The 15223-nt window shown below is 61.1% G+C and overlaps 1 protein-coding gene and 1 pseudogene across 1 annotated transcript; one reads left to right on the forward strand and one right to left on the reverse strand.

Moving 5' to 3' along the window:
• Positions 1-10485: 10485 nt before the first annotated feature.
• On the reverse strand, positions 10486-11767 carry LOC126652321 (protein SPT2 homolog). The gene is made up of 2 exons (XM_050339036.1): positions 11386-11767; positions 10486-11285 (listed from the first exon to the last, which is right to left on the reverse strand). Exons 1-2 carry the CDS (start codon positions 11765-11767, stop codon positions 10486-10488), a joined length of 1182 nt encoding a protein of 393 aa, XP_050194993.1.
• A 2017-nt stretch (positions 11768-13784) lies between these two features.
• On the forward strand, positions 13785-14988 carry LOC126652318 (myeloid-associated differentiation marker homolog; annotated as a pseudogene).
• The last annotated feature ends 235 nt before the right edge of the window (positions 14989-15223 follow it).

The following is a 15223-nucleotide window of genomic DNA, read 5'->3' on the forward strand; positions in this document are numbered from 1 at the left end:
CTCTCACTCACCTGGGGTCCCTGGGGGTTTTGGGGATTTTGGGGGTCTCTCACCCCTGGGGGTCCCTGGGGGTTTCTGGGGATCTCTCACCCCTGGGGGTCCCCAGGCAGGGGACAGCGCTGGGGTCCCTGGGGTTTTTGGGTGGTCTCACCCTGGGGGTCCCTGGGGTTTGGGGGTCCCTGGGGGTTTTGGGGTCTCACCCTGGGGGTCCCCAGGTGGGGACAGCACTGGGGGTCCCTGAGGGTCCCTGGGGGTTTTTGGGGGGTCTCTCACCCCTGGGGGAGTCCCCTGGGGGCTTTTGGGGTCCCTGGGGGTTTTTTGGGGATCTCTCACCCCTGGGGGGGTCCCCCAGGTGGGGACAGCGCTGGGGGGGTCCCTGAGGGGTTTTGGGGTTTCCTGACCCCTGGGGGAGTCCCTGGGGGTTTTGGGGATCTCTCACCCCTGGGAAGGTCCCCAGGTGGGGACAGCACTGGGGGGGTTTCTGGGGGTTTCTGGGGGTCTCTCACCCCTGGGGGGTCCCCCAGGCGGGGACAGCGCTGGGGGGGTCCCTGGGGGTTTTTGGGGGGTCTCTCACCCCTGTGGGGGTCCCCCAGGCGGGGACAGCGCTGGGGGGGTCCCTGAGGGTCCTGCCCCGCCTGCGCCGGGAGCTGGAGGGGCTGCGCGGGGAGCGGCGGCGGCTGCGGCGGCTCCTGCGGAGGCGGCTCCAGGTGAGAGACCCCCCCAAAAAATAACAAATCCACCCAAAAAATAACACAGCCCCCAAAAAAAACACAACTACCCAAAAAAATAACAAAACCACCCCAAAAAATAACAAAGCCCACCAAAAAATAACAAAACCACCCAAAAAATAACACCAGCACCCAAAAAATAACAACCCCCCCAAAAAATAACAAAACCACCCCAAAAAATAATACACACACCCCCCCCAAAAAAATAAACCCCCACCCAATAATAATAATAATAATAATAATAATAATAATAATAATAATAATAAAACCACCCAAAAAATAACAGAGAGCTCTGATTGGCTGAGGAGCGGATCCTGTTCTTATTGGCTGAGGGGAGGACCCTGGGGGTGATGGAGGGCTCTGATTGGCCAGGGAGTGGATCCCTGGGTGATGGAAGGCTCTGATTGGCCAGAGAGTGGATCCCTGGGGTGGCAGAAGGCTCTGATTGGCTGAGGAGTGGATCCTGTTCTTATTGGTTAAGAGGTGGATCCCAGGGGTGATGGAGGGCTCTGATTGGCTGAGAATGGATCCCTGGGGTGACAAAGGCCTCTCATTGGCCAAGGAGTGGCAGAAGGCTCTGATTGGCTGAGGAGTGGATCCTGTTCTTATTGGCCAAAGGGGTGGATCCCAGGGGTAACAGAGGGCTCTGATTGGCTAAAGGGGTGGATCCCTGCTATGACAGAAGGCTCTGATTGGCTGGTGGGTGGATCCTGTTCTTATTGGTCAAGGGGTGGATCCTGGGGGTGACAGAAGGCTCTGATTGGCTGGTAGGTGGATCCCAGGGGTGATGGAGGGCTCTGATTGGCTGGTAGGTGGATCCCTAGGGTGACGGAGGGCTCTGATTGGCTGGTGGGTGGATTCCTAGGGTGATGGAAGGCTCTGATTGGCTGGTGGGAGGATCCCAGGGGTAACGGAGGGCTCTGATTGGCTGCAGGAGCTGGAGGAGACCCAGCGGGAGATCGAGGCCGAGCTGGAGCGAGCGGGGACGGCCCCGAGGGACAGGCAGGGACCCCCCAAACCTCCCCCCAAAACCCCACACCCCCAAATCCTGGATTCCCCCAAATTCCTGAGTCCCCCAAATCCCTGAATTGTCCCCAAATTCCCATGTCCCCGAAGCCCCAAATCCCTGAATTCCCCCAATTCCTTTATCTCCCCAAACCCCCAAATCCCTGGATTCCCCCAAATCCCTGGATTCCCCCAAATTCCTGTATCCCCCAAAACGCCTGAAATCCCCCAAATCCCTGGATTCCCTTCAAATCCCTGGGTTCCTCCCCAAATTCCCATGTCCCCCAAACCCTGAATCCCCCAAACCCTGAATTCCCTCCAGATTCCTGTATCCCCCAAACCCCTGAGTCCCCCAATTCCCTGAATTCCCATCAAATCCCTGGATTCCTCCCCAAATTCCCATGTCCTCCCCAAACCCCTGAATCCCCCAAATCCCTGAATTCCCCTCAGACTCCTAAATCCCCCAAATCCCTGAATTCCCCAAAATTCCTTTATCCCTCCCAAACTCCTGAATCCCCCAAATTCCTGGATTCCCCCAAACCCCTGAGTCCCCCAATCCCCAGATTCCCCCCAAATTCCTTTATCCCCCCAAATCCCTGAATCCCCAAAATCCCTGAATTACCCCCAAACCCCTGAATTCCCCCAAATTCTTTTATCCCCAAACTCCTGAATCCCCCAAATTCCTTTATCCCCCAAACTCCTGAGTCCCCCAAATCCTGGATTCCCCCAAATTCCTTTATCCCTCCCAAACTCCTGAATCCCCAAATTCCTGAATTCCCCAAATTCCTTTATCCCCCAAACTCCTGAATCCCCAAATCTCTGAATTCCCCTCAAATCCCTGGATTCCCCCAAATTCCTTTATCCCCCTCAAACTCCTGAAATCCCCAAATCCCTGAATTCCCCTCAAATCCTGAATTCCCCCAAATTCCTTTATCCCCCAAACTCCTGAAATCCCCAAATCCTGGATTCCCCCAAACTCCTTTATCACCCCAAACCCCTGGATTCCCCCAAATTCCTTTATCCCCCGAACCCCTGAGGCCCCCAAATCCTGGATTCCCCCAGACTCCTAAATCCCCAAACCCCTGAATTCCCCCAAATTCCTTTATCCCCCTCAAACTCCTGAAATCCCCAAATCCTGAATTCCCCCAAATCCCTGAATTTCCCCAAACTCCTGAAATCCCCAAATCCCTGGATTCCTCCCAAATCCTGAATTCCCCCAAATTCCTTTATACCCCCAAACCCCTGAATCCCCCAAATCCCTGGATTCCCTCCCAAATTCCCATGTCCCTCCCAAACTCCTGAATCCCCCAAATCCCTGAATTCCCCCAAAATTCCTTTATCCCCCAAACCCCTGAATCCCCAATTCCCTGAATTCCCATCAAATCCCTGGATTCCTCCCCAAATTCCCATGTCCTCCCCAAACCCCTGAATCCCCCAATCCCTGAATTCCCCTCAGACTCCTAAATCCCCCAAATCCCTGAATTCCCCAAAATTCCTGTAATCCCAAACTCCTGAATCCCCAAATTCTGGATTCCCCAAACCCTGAGTCCCCAATCCCCAGATTCCCCCAAATTCTTTTATCTCCCCAAATCCTGAATCCCCAAATCCTGAATTACCCCCAATCCCTGAATTCCCCCAAATTCCTTTATCCCCCAAACCCTGAATCCCCAAATCCTGAATTACCCCAAATCCCTGAATTCCCCAAATTCCTTTATCCCCCAAACCCCTGAATCCCCAAATTCCTGGATTCCCCCAGACTCCTGAATCCCCCAAACCCTGAATTCCCCCAAATTCCTTTATCCCTCCCAAACTCCTGAATCCCCAAATCCTGAATCCCCCAAATCCCTGAATTCCCCCAAATCCCTGGATTTCCCAAATTCCTTTATCCCTCCCAAACTCCTGAATCCCCCAAATTCCTGGATTCCCCCAAACCCCTGAGTCCCCCAATCCCCAGATTCCCCCAGATTCCTTTATCTCCCAAATCCCTGAATCCCCAAAATCCTGAATTACCCCCAAACCCTGGATTCCCCCAAATTCTTTTATCCCCCAAACTCCTGAATCCCCAAATTCCTTTATCCCCCAAACTCCTGAGTCCCCCAAATCCCTGGATTCCCCCAAACCCTGCATTCCCCTCCAACCCCTGAATCCCACAAATCCCTGAATTCCCCAAATCCTTGAATTTCCCAAACTCCTGATTCCCCCAAATTCCATGTCCCCCAAACCCTGGGCCCCCAAATTCCTTTATCCCCCAAACCCTGAAATCCCCAAATCCCTGAATTCCCCAAATCCCTAGATTCCCCCAAATTCCATGTCCCAAACTCCTGAGTCCCCAAATCCTGAATTCCCAAAATCCTTTATCCCCCCAAACTCCTGAATCCCCAAATCCCTGATTCCCCAAACCCTGGGCCCAATCCTAGATTCCCCAAATTCTTTATCTCCCCAAATCCTGAATCCCCCAAATCCTGAATTACCCCAAATCCTGAATTCCCCCAAATTCCTTTATCCCCCAAACCTCTGAATCCCCAAATCCTGAATTACCCCCAAATCCTGAATTCCCCCAAATTCCTTTATCCCCCAAACCCTGAATCCCCAAATTCCTGGATTCCCCCAGACTCCTGAATCCCCCAAATCCTGAATTCCCCCAAATTCCTTTATCCCTCCCAAGCTCCTGAATCCCCCAAATCCTGAATCCCCCAAATCCTGAATTCCCCCAAATCCTGGATTTCCCCAAATTCCATTATCCTCCCAAACTCCTGGATCCCCCAAATTCCTGGATTCCCCCAAACCCCTGAGTCCCCCAATCCCCAGATTCCCCCAGATTCCTTTATCCCCCAAATCCTGAATCCCCAAAAATCCTGAATTACCCCCAAACCCTGGATTCCCCAAATTCTTTTATCCCCCAAACTCCTGAATCCCCCAAATTCCTTTATCCCCCAAACTCCTGAGTCCCCCAAATCCCTGGATTCCCCCAAACCCCTGCATTCCCCTCCAACCCCTGAATCCCACAAATCCTGATTCCCCAAATCCTTGAATTCCCCCAAATCCTGGATTCCCCCAAATTCCCATGTCCCCCAAACCCCTGAGCCCCCAAATTCCTTTATCCCCCAAACCCTGAAATCCCCCAAATCCAGATTTCCCCAAATCCTGGATTCCCCAAATTCCATGTCCCCCAAACTCTGAGTCCCCAAATCCCTGAATTCCCCCAAAATTCCTTTATCCCTCCCAAACTCCTGAATCCCCAAATTCCTGGATTCCCCAAACCCCTGAGTCCCCCAATCCCCAGATTCCCCCAAATTCCTTTATCCCCCCCAAATCCTGAATCCCCAAAATCCTGAATTACCCCCAAATCCTTGAATTTCCCCAAATCCCTGGATCCCCCAGACTCCTAAATCCCCAAATCCCTGAATTCCCCCAAATTCCTTTATCCCCCAAACTCCTGAAATCCCCCAAATCCTGAATTCCCCCAAATCCCTGGACTCCTCCAAATTCCCATGTCCCCCAAACCCCTGAATCCCCAAATCCTGGATTCCCCCAGACTCCTGAAATCCCCCAAATTCCTTTATCCCCCAACCCCTGAATCCCCAAATCCCTGGATTCCCCCAAATCCCTGAATTCCCCACAAATCCTGAATTCCCCACAAATCCTGGATTCCCCCAAATCCTGGATTCCCCAAACCCCTCCTTTAACCCCCTGTGTGCCCCCAGGGTTCCTCGGGGTCTGGGGGTCCCTGGGGTCCCAGGATCCGGAGCAGGGCCGGGGGTCGGAGCGGGGCGGCTCCGAGAGCGGCGCCGGAAACACTTCGTGGCCGCCAAGGAGAGACCTCGGCCCAGACCCCGGTACCCACAGGGGCTTGGGGGATTGGGGGATTTGGGGGATTTAGGGGTCTCATGTGGTGTTGGGTGTGTTGGGGGTCTCAGGGGTGTTTTGAGGGGTGGGGGTCCTGGGTGCTTTGGGGGTCCCCTGGGTGCTGGGTGTGTTGGGGGTCTCTAGGGGTCTCTTGGGGGGTCTCCTGGGTGCTGGGTGTGTTGGGGGTCTCAGGGTCTTTTGGGGGGGTCTTGTGGGTGCTGGGTGTGTTGGGGGTCTTTTGAGGGGTGGGGGTCCTGTGGTGCTTGGGAGGGTCTCCTAGGTGCTGGGTGTGTTGGGGGTCTCAGGGTCTTTTGGGGGTCTAGTGGGTGTTGGGTCATTTGGGGGTGTGGGGGTCCTGGAGGTCTCATGGGTGTGTCCTCCCCCAGCACGACCCCAAAGACCCTGGGCCCCCAGAAGCTCCCGGGACCCCTCGAAGGGGTGGGGAGAGGCTGGAGCCCTGAGGAGGAGGAGGAGGAAGAGACCTGGATGGAGGTGAGGGGGCACAGGGGGTTTGGGGGTCCCAGGTGGGGTTTGGGGGTCCCAGGTGGGATTTGGGGGTCCCAGGTGGGCTTTGAGGGGCTCAGATGAGTTTGGGGGTCCCAGGGGAGTTTGGGGGCACAGGGGGTTTTGGGGGTTCTAGGTGGGTTTGGGGGTCCCAGGGAGTTTGGGGGTCCCAGGTGGGATTTGGGGGCTCAGATGGGGTTTGGGGGTCTCAGATGGCAGTTTTTGGGGTGCAGGGGGTCCCAGCGTGGTTTTGGGGTCCCTGGGGATCTCAGGATGGTTTTGGGGGTCTCAGGACTGGGGTCCCAGGGTGGTTTTTGGGGTCCCAGGGGGGTCTCAGGGTGGTTTTTGGGGTCAGGGGGTCCCAGGGTTGGTTTGGGGGTCTCAGGTGGGTTTTGGGGTGCAGGGGGTCCCAGGGTGGGTTTGGGGGTCTCAGGACGGTTTTTGGGGTGCAGGGGGGTCCCAGGGTTGGTTTTGGGGTCTCAGGGTGGGTTTTGGGGTGCAGGGGGTCCCAGGGTGGGTTTGGGGGTCTCAGGACGGTTTGGGGTGCAGGGGTCTCAGGGTTGGTTTGGGGTCTCAGGGTGGGTTTTGGGGTGCAGGGGGTCCCAGGGTGGGTTTGGGGGTCTCAGGACGGTTTTGGGGTGCAGGGGGTCCCAGGGTGAGGTTTTGGGGTCCCAGGAGGGTCTCAGGATGGTTTTTGGGGCAGGGGGTCCCAGGGTGGGTTTGGGGGTCTCAGGACAGTTTTTGGGGTGCAGGGGGGTCCCAGGGTGGGTTTGGGGGTCTCAGGGTGGTTTTTGGGGTGCAGGGGGGTCCCAGGGTGAGGTTTTGGGGTCCCTGGGGGATCTCAGGGTGGTTTTGGGGGGTCTCAGGACGGGGTCCCAGGGCAGTTTTAAGGTTGGTTTAAGGGTGGTTTTTGGGGTCCCGGGGGGGGTCTCAGGATGGTTTTTGGGGTGCAGGGGGGTCCCAAATCTTCTCCCAGTTCGTGCTGCTGATGGAGCAGCACCGGGAGCTGCAGCAGCTGCAGCAACAACTCCAGCAGGTGGGACCCCCAAAAACCCCCCTGGGACCCCCAGAATCCTCCAGGAACCCCAAAAAAACCCTCAGGGACCCCGAAATCCTCCAGGAACCTCCAAACCCCCCTCAGGGGCTCCAAAATCCCCCTCAGGGACCCCAAAATCCCCCTTAGAGCTCCCCCAGCGACCCCAAAATTCCCCTAATCCCACCCAGCAACCCCAAAATTCCCCTAATCCTCCCCAGCGACCCCAAAATCCCCCTCAGACCCCCTCCAAACCCCTCCAGCCCCCAAAAGCCCTCCAGACTCCCAATCCCCTCCAGGGACCCCAAATCCCCTTAGACCCCCAGGACCCTAAAACCCCCTTAGACCTCCCAGCCCCCCAAAAGCCCCCAGACCCCCTCAATCCCTCCAGGGACCCCAAAACCCCTCAGAGCCCCCCAAAATCCCCTTAGACTCCCCAACCCCTCCAGGGACCCCAAAATCCCCTAATCCCCCTCCCAGGGACCCCAAAACCTCCTTAGCCCCCCAAAAGCTCCCCCAGCCCCTTTTAACCCCCCGTAGCTGAGGGCAGCGGTGGCAGCAGCAGAGACCCCCAGGGTGGGGGACCCCTGGGGACCCTAAATTGGAGCTGCAGGAGCTGCAGGAGGAGGAGAGGAGGGCGAGGGAACAGCTCGGGGGCTCCGAGAAGGTAACGGGGGAAAGGGCACCCCAAATTTGGGGGCTCTGGGGGTCTCTGGGGCTGGGGGTCCTAAATCTGGGAGGAGTCCCTGGGATTTGGGGGTCTCTGGGGTTGGGGGACCCCAAATTTGGGGGGCTCTGGGGGTTTGGGGGTCTCTGGGGTTGGGGGATCCCAAATCTGGGAGGGGTCCCTGAGATTTGGGGGACTCCAAATTTGGGGGCTCTGGGGGTCTCTGGGGTTTAGGAGACCCAAAATTTGGGAGGGGTCCCTGGGATTTGGGGGGACCCCAAGTTTGGGGGGCTCTGGGGGTTTGGGGGTCTCTGGGGTTGGGGGAACCCAAATTTGAGGGGGCTTTGGGGGGTCTCTGGGTTTGGGGGTCCTAAATCTGGGAGGGGGTCCCTGGGATTTAGGAGGACCCCAAATTTTGGGGTGTCCCCTGATTTTGGGGTGTCCCCAGATTTTGGGGGTGTCCCCTGATTTTGGGGGTGTCCCCAGATTTTGGGGTGTCCTCTGATTTTGGGGTGTCCCCAGATTTCTGGGGTGTCCCCTGATTTTGGGGTGCCCCCAGGGCTGGCAGAGCTGCTGGAGGAGGAGGGTGGAAGACCTCCAGGACCCCTCGGGGACCCCCGGGGACCCCTGTGGGGCAGCTCTGTCGCCTGGAATTTGGGGTGACCTGGCTGCTCCTGAGGGGGGACCCCAAAACCCGGTGAGGGGTTGGGGGGGTTGGGGGTTTAATTTGGGGTCATTTTGGGGTTTGGGGGATTTGGGGGACTGAGGGGGTTTAGGGGGGAACTGAGGGGTTTGGGAGTTTAATTTGGGGTCATTTTGGGGGTTTAGGGGTTTGGGGGGACTGAGGGGTTTTGGGGGTTCATTGGGGGTTTGGGGGGACTGAGGGGTTTTGGGGGTTTAATTTGGGGCTATTTTGGGGATTTAGGGGGTTTGGGGGAACTGAGGAGTTTTGGGGGTCCTGGGAGGCAGGAGTGGAGTTTGGGGGGGTTGGGGGACCTGGGAGGGGGAAATTTGGGATCCAGGGAGGTCAGTTTGGGGTTTGGGGAGTTTGGGGTCCTAGGGGGTAATTGGGCATTTTGGGGGTCCTGGGAGGTCAGTTTGGGGTTTAGAGCATTTTGGGGTCCTGGGGGATCTGAGGGGTTTTGGGGGTCACTGGGGGGGTATTGGGCATTTTGGGGTCCTGGGGGATCTGAGGGGTTTGGGGGTCCTGGGGGAATTGGAAGTTTTGGGAGCTCAGTTTGGGGTTTGGGGATCACTGCAGGGGGTGGGGGTCCTGGAGGCTTTTTGGGGGTTTGGGGACCCCCTCATTTCTTCACCCTCCCCCCCACCCCCAAACCAGGTCCTGGCAGGGGACGAGGCCTGGCGGGTCGACCCCCTCCAAGACCCCCCAGCCTCAGGTGAGACCCCACACACACCCAGGACCCCCTGAGATCCCCAGGACACCCCTGAGACCCCCAGGACCACCCTGAGATCCCCCAGGACCACCCTGAGACCCCCTGAGACCCCCCTTGAGACCCCCAGGACTCCCCTGAGACCCCCAGGACCCCCAGAACTCCCTGAGACCCCCAGGACCTCCCTGAGACCCCCAGGACCCCAGAACTCCCCTGAGACCCCCAGGACCACCCTGAGACCCCCAGGACACCCAGGACCACCCTGAGACCCCCAGGACCACCCTGGAAGTGTTGGGGGTCTCCCCCTTCCCCAGTACCCATGGGTGTCTCCCCATTTCCAGGGAGGACCCCGGGGGAGGAGGAGGAGGAGGAGAGACCCTGAGCCCCGAGAGCTGAGGGAGAGGGTCCTCACACAGGTGGGAGGGGGACACGGGTGGGGGTCCTGGACATGGGTGGGGGTCCCAGACCCATGGGTGGGGGTCCTGGACATGGGTGGGGGTCCCAGACCCATGGGTGGGGGTCCTGGGGCTGTGGGTGGGGGTTCTGAGTCTCTGGGTGGGGGTCCCAGACCCTCAAGGAGGAGTCCTGGACATGGGTGGGGGTCCCAAATCCATGGGGGAGGGGTCCTGAGTCCCTGGGTGGGGGTCTCAAATCCATGGGTGGGGGTCCCAGACCCATGGGTGGGGGTCCTGGACATGGGTGGGGGTCCTAGGGCCGTGGGTGGGGGTCCCAAATCCATGGGTGGGGCTCCTGGCTCTGTGGGTGGGGTCCCTCCCCTGGGTGGGGGTCCCAGACCCACAAGTGGGTGGGGTCCCAAATCCATGGGTGGGGCTCCCAGGTCTCTGGGTGGGGGTCCCACATTCCTGTGTGTGTCCCCCTCTAAAATCCCCTCCCTCCCCCTTTCCCCCCTCCAGGTGCTGAGCCGCGAGGGGAGACCCCTCCCCACGCCCCGGCTGGGTTTGGGGGCCTCGGGACCCCCTGAGCCCTGAAACCCCCTCCCCACAATCCGCTTCCCCCACGCCGTTCCCACGGAAACCAAATATTTGGGGCTGTGGCGGTCGCGTTGCCCCTGGCAACGGCCAAACTTCCCAAAACTTCGCGAAACGGCCCAAAACGAGCCTGGAGGGGAGGGGGAAGGTGGGGGAAGGGAGGGGGCACCGCCCTGTGTCCCCCGTGTCACCCACCCACGGGCCGAGGACACACGTGGGTGCCCCTACCCCTCCCCTCCCCATCCCGGGCACACCCCAGAGACCCCCCGACCCCCAACGGGGTCGTGGTGATCCCCTGACGTCATTGAGGGACCCCCTGACGTCACACATTCCCCCCCCCCACTCCGGCCACGCCCCGGGGGAACCGCCCGGAGAGACACGAGTGGGACCGACCGGCGGAGGGACCCGAACCCTGGCGGAAACAACCGAACCTGCTCGGGGGGGGAACCCGAACCGCCTGAGGGGCCGAACCGGGAGCCGAATCCGGACCGGCGGGACCCGAACTCGCCTGAGGGGACCCGAACCGGGACCCGAACTCGCCTGAGGGGACCCGAACCGGGATCTGATCCCGCCTGAGGGGACCCGAACCGTTACCTGATCTCGCCTGAGGGGACCCGAACCGGGATCTGATCCCGCCTGAGGGGACCCGAACCGGGATCTGATCCCGCCTGAGGAGACCGGAACCGTTACCTGATCTCGCCTGAGGGGACCCGAATCGGGATCTGATCCCGTCTGAGGGGACTCGAACCCAAAGGGACCCGAACCCGCCTGAGAAGACCCGAACCGGGACCCGAACTCGCCTGAGGGAACCCGAACCGGGATCTGATCCCGTCTGAGGGGACCCGAACCCAAAGGGACCCGAACCCGCCTGAGGGGACCCGAACCGGGACCTGAACCCGCCTGAGGGGACCCGAACCGGGATCTGATCCCGTCTGAGGGGACCCGAACCGGGACCCGAACTCGCCTGAGAGGACACAAACCGGGATCTGATCCCGTCTGAGGGGACCCGAACCCAAAGGGACCCGAACTCGCCTGAGGGAACCCGAACCGGGATCTGATCCCGCCTGAGGGGACCCGAACCCAAAGGGACCCGGACCCGCCTGAGGAGACCCGAACCGTTACCTGATCCCGCCTGAGGGGACCCAAACCGGGACCCGAACCCGCCTGAGGGGACCCGAACCCAAAGGGACCCGGACCCGTCTGGAGGGATCCGAACCGTTACCTGATCCCGCCTGAGAGGACCCGAACCGGGACCCGAACCCGCCTGAGGGGACCTGAACCAGGATCTGATCCCGCCTGAGGGAACCCGAACTCGCCTGAGGGGACCCGAACCCAAAGGGACCCAAAAGCGGGACCGTCCCGTCCTGAAACACCCGAAGCCGCCTGAGGGGACCCGAACCGGGAGCCGAACCCACACGGGAGAACCCGAACCGGCCCGGAAAGACCCGAACCGGGACTGTCCCGTCCGGAAACAACCGAACCAGACCCGTAGGAACCCGAACTCCTCCGGAAAGACCCGAACCCGCTCGGGTCAGTGCTGGGGTCGGGGCGGGGGTCTCCGGGGTTTTGGGGGGAACTGGGTGGGGGGGTGTGGGAGGTGACATCATATGGGGGTCCTGTGGAACTCCCTCCCTCTTCCCAGGACCCCCTGGGACTCCCCTGGGGTCTCCCTGGACGTCTGGGACCCTCCCCGCCGCATCACCCACAGGATGCAGCCAGCGCCCGGTGGGGGCGGGGCGACCCCAGGAAAGGGGAGGAGGGGGAAGGAGATTCTCCAAGGCCTTATTTGGGCATAGCCTGGACCGCACCCACCCCCGGGCTGCTGGGAGACCCCCTCCAAACCCCCCTGGGTGACCCCCAAAATGTTGGGATCCCCCCAACTCCTGTCAATCCCTGCAGCCCCCCAATAAACCCCAGCCCCCAAAGTTCCCCTGCCTCCCCAAGCCCCTCCTTTCCTCCCAACCCCCAAAAAACCCTCAGTATTTCCCAGACCCCCTCCCCAACTCCCCTGGGTGAACCCCTGGAGTCCTGAGACCCCAAAATGTTGAGGATCCCTCCCCACCAACCCTCCAATCCTGACAATTCCTGCAGCCCCCAAAATCCCCCCCAGCCCCAATTCCCCTGACACCCCCCCTCACCCCCTATTCCCCGACAACCCCCCAGCCCCAATCCCCAGCTCCCCAATACCTCTGATAGCCCCCAGACCCCCAATACCCCCAGATACTCCCCTCAATCCCCTGACACCCCCCAGCTCCCCAGTGCCCCCAGTACCCCCTAACCCTCGGTTTTGCCCCCAGCCCCGGGATGCCCTCTGTGCCATCCCCATCCCCCTGTGCTGTGTCCTGACCCCCAACAACCCCACCCCCAATATCCCCCAGCCCCCAATACCCCCAAATCCCCTGACACCCTCAGCTCCCCAGTGCCCCCAATGCCCCCCAACCCCTGTTTTTTGCCACCCCAGCCCCTGGGATGCCCCCTCCGTGCCGCCCTCCATCCCCGCTGTGCTGTGTCCAGACCCCAAATATCGCCCAGACCCCAGATAACCCCAATTCCCCTGACACCCCCAAATTCCCCTGACACCCCCAAATTCCCTGACATCCCCTAACCCCTGTTTTTATCCCCCAGCCCCGCGATGCCCGCCCCGTGCCGCCCTCCGTCCCCCTGTGCTGTGTCCTGACCCCCAACAACTCCCAGACCCCAGATAACCCCAATTCCCTGACACCCCCAAATTCCCTGACACCCCCCAAATTCCCCTGACACCCCCCAATTCCCCTGACACCCCCTAACCAATGTTTTTATCCCCCCAGCCCCTGTGATGCCCCCTCTGTGCCGCTCTCTGTCCTCCCTTCGCTGTGTCCTGACCCCCAGTACCCCCAGTCCCCAATATCCCCAGCCCCCCAATATCCCCCAGATACCCCCAAATTCTCCTGACACCTGTTTTTATCCCCCAGCCCCCGTGATGCCCGCTCTGTGCCGCCTTCCATCCCCCTTTGCTGCGTCCTGACTCCCAATAACCCCCTGACCCCAGATAACCCTCAATCCTCTGACACTCCCCAAATTCCCCTGACACCCCTAACCCCAGTTTTTTATTCCCAGCCGCCGCATGCCCCCTCTGTGCTGCCCCTCCGTCCCCTTCGCTGCGTGCAGGCCCCCAGTACTCCCCTAGCCACCCAATATCCTCAGCTCCCAATATCCTCCAGATACCCCCAAATTCCTCTGACACCCCCAAATTCCCCTGACACCCCTAACCCCAGTTTTTTATTCCCCAGCCGCCGCGATGCCCCTCTGTGCTGCCCTCCGTCCCCCTTCGCTGTGCAGGCCCTCCAGTACCCCCAGCCACCCAATATCCTCAGCCCCCCAATATCCCTCAGATACCCCAAATTCTCCTGACACCCCCGAATTCCCCTGACACCCCTAACCCCTGTTTTTTATCCCCAGCCCCCGCGATGCCCGCTCCGTGCCGCCCTCCGTCCCCTTCGATGCGCCCTGACCCCCAGTACCCCCAGCTCCCCTAACAACCCTCAGTCCCCCAATATGCCCCAGTCTCCAGATAACCCCACTCTCTCAACACCCCCAAATTCCCTGACACCCCTAACCCCTGTTTTTATCCCCAGCCGCGCGATGCCCCCTCCGTGCCGCCCTCCGTCCCCCCTTCGCTGCGTGCAGGCGCTGTGCGCGCTGCTGGCCCTGTCCCTGGCGGCGGCGGCGGGGCCGTGGCTGCCGGGCGAGGCGACGGCTGCCTGTCCGCCTGGGCCCTGTCCTTCATCCTCACCCTCCTCCTGCTGGCCAACGACGCCCTCCGCCGCCCCCGCCCCGCGCCGCGACGTCCCGCTGGCTCCTGGCCTGCGCCGCCGGCCTGGCCTGCGCCGCCGCCACCGTGCTGTGGGCCGCTGGGCCACCTGCGAGGCCGCGAGGGCGGCCAGGGCCAGCCCCGCGCCCTTCCGCGCGCCGCCGCCGCCTTCGGCCGCGCGCGCTAGGCCTACGGCGCAGAGGTGGCCCGGGACCGCGCCTGCCCGGAGAGGCCGCCTGTACCTGGCCACCCTCGGGGCTGCCTCAAGGTGGCCGAGGCCTTCGTGGCGCTGCTGCTGCTGGGCCTGGCGGCCGAGCTGGGCGCCGCTCGGGCTCCGCCGCCTGGCGCTGGTGCCTGGGCATCTACTGCGTGTCCTCGTGCTGGGCGCGCTGCTGGCGGCGGCTGCCTGCTGGGCTGGAGGTGCTGCGGCTGGATGCGGACCCCAGGGGCTGCGCTGGGCGCTGGGGTCTCACGCTGGGCTGGGCGCGCTGGCCTCACGGGGCGGCCACCGTGCTCTGGGCGCCGACGGCTTCTCCGAGGACCTGGGGGGCCGGGCGCGCCGGCCCTACGGCTGCTCCCCGGCCTGCCCCTGGGACAGGACCGTGCTGGTGGCCGTGCTCAGCGGCCTCAACCTGCTGGCCTTCAGCCTCGACCTGGGCCAGACGGGCAGGCTGGTGCTGCTCAGGCCTGAGGGGGGTCCGGGGGTGGGAAAAAGGGGGGGAAACGACTCCCTGAGGGGGTGTGGGGAACCCGAAGAGAGGGCTGGGGTCACCCCCGGGGTGGGATCGGGCTCCTGGGTCCTCCTTGGGGCGGGATTGGGACCCTTGTTGGGGTCTGGGATCACTCCCAGGGTGGGATTGGGACCCTTATGGGGGTCTGGGGTCACTCCCGGGGTGGGGTCAGGCTCCTAAAGAGGTGCTGGATCCTCTACAGGGCAGGACTGGGACCCTTATTGGGATCTGGGGTCATCCCTGGGGTGGGATCGGGCTCCTAAGGGGGTCCTGGATTCTCCTTGGGGCAGGATTGGGACCCTAAGAGGGGTCTGGATCCCCTCCTGGGAGGGATTTGGACCCTTATTGGGGTCTGGGTCCACTCCTGGGAGGGATTGGGACACTAAGAGAGGTCTGGGGTCACCCCTGGGGTGGGATTGGGTGCCTAAGGGGGTCCTGGATCCTCCATGGGAAGGATCTGGCACTGACGGGGTTCTGGGACCCTCATGGAAGGGATCATGTGCCTATAGGTGGTCGGATCCTCTCAGGGAATATTGGGG

This window comes from Myiozetetes cayanensis, unplaced genomic scaffold (genome assembly GCF_022539395.1).
Source record: "Myiozetetes cayanensis isolate MyiCay16 unplaced genomic scaffold, myiCay2020 scf761, whole genome shotgun sequence".
NCBI lineage: Eukaryota > Metazoa > Chordata > Aves > Passeriformes > Tyrannidae > Myiozetetes > Myiozetetes cayanensis.

Bases quoted from the DNA above. Each gene is read 5' to 3' on its own strand.
- LOC126652321 (XM_050339036.1), bottom strand. From the start codon at position 11,767: ATGTCACCTCCCACACCCCCCCACCCAGTTCCCCCCAAAACCCCGGAG. The intron at 11,286-11,385 runs GTAACGGTTCGG...AGGCGGGATCAG, and splicing joins GTCCTCTCAGGCGGGATCAG to GTAACGGTTCGGGTCTCCTC.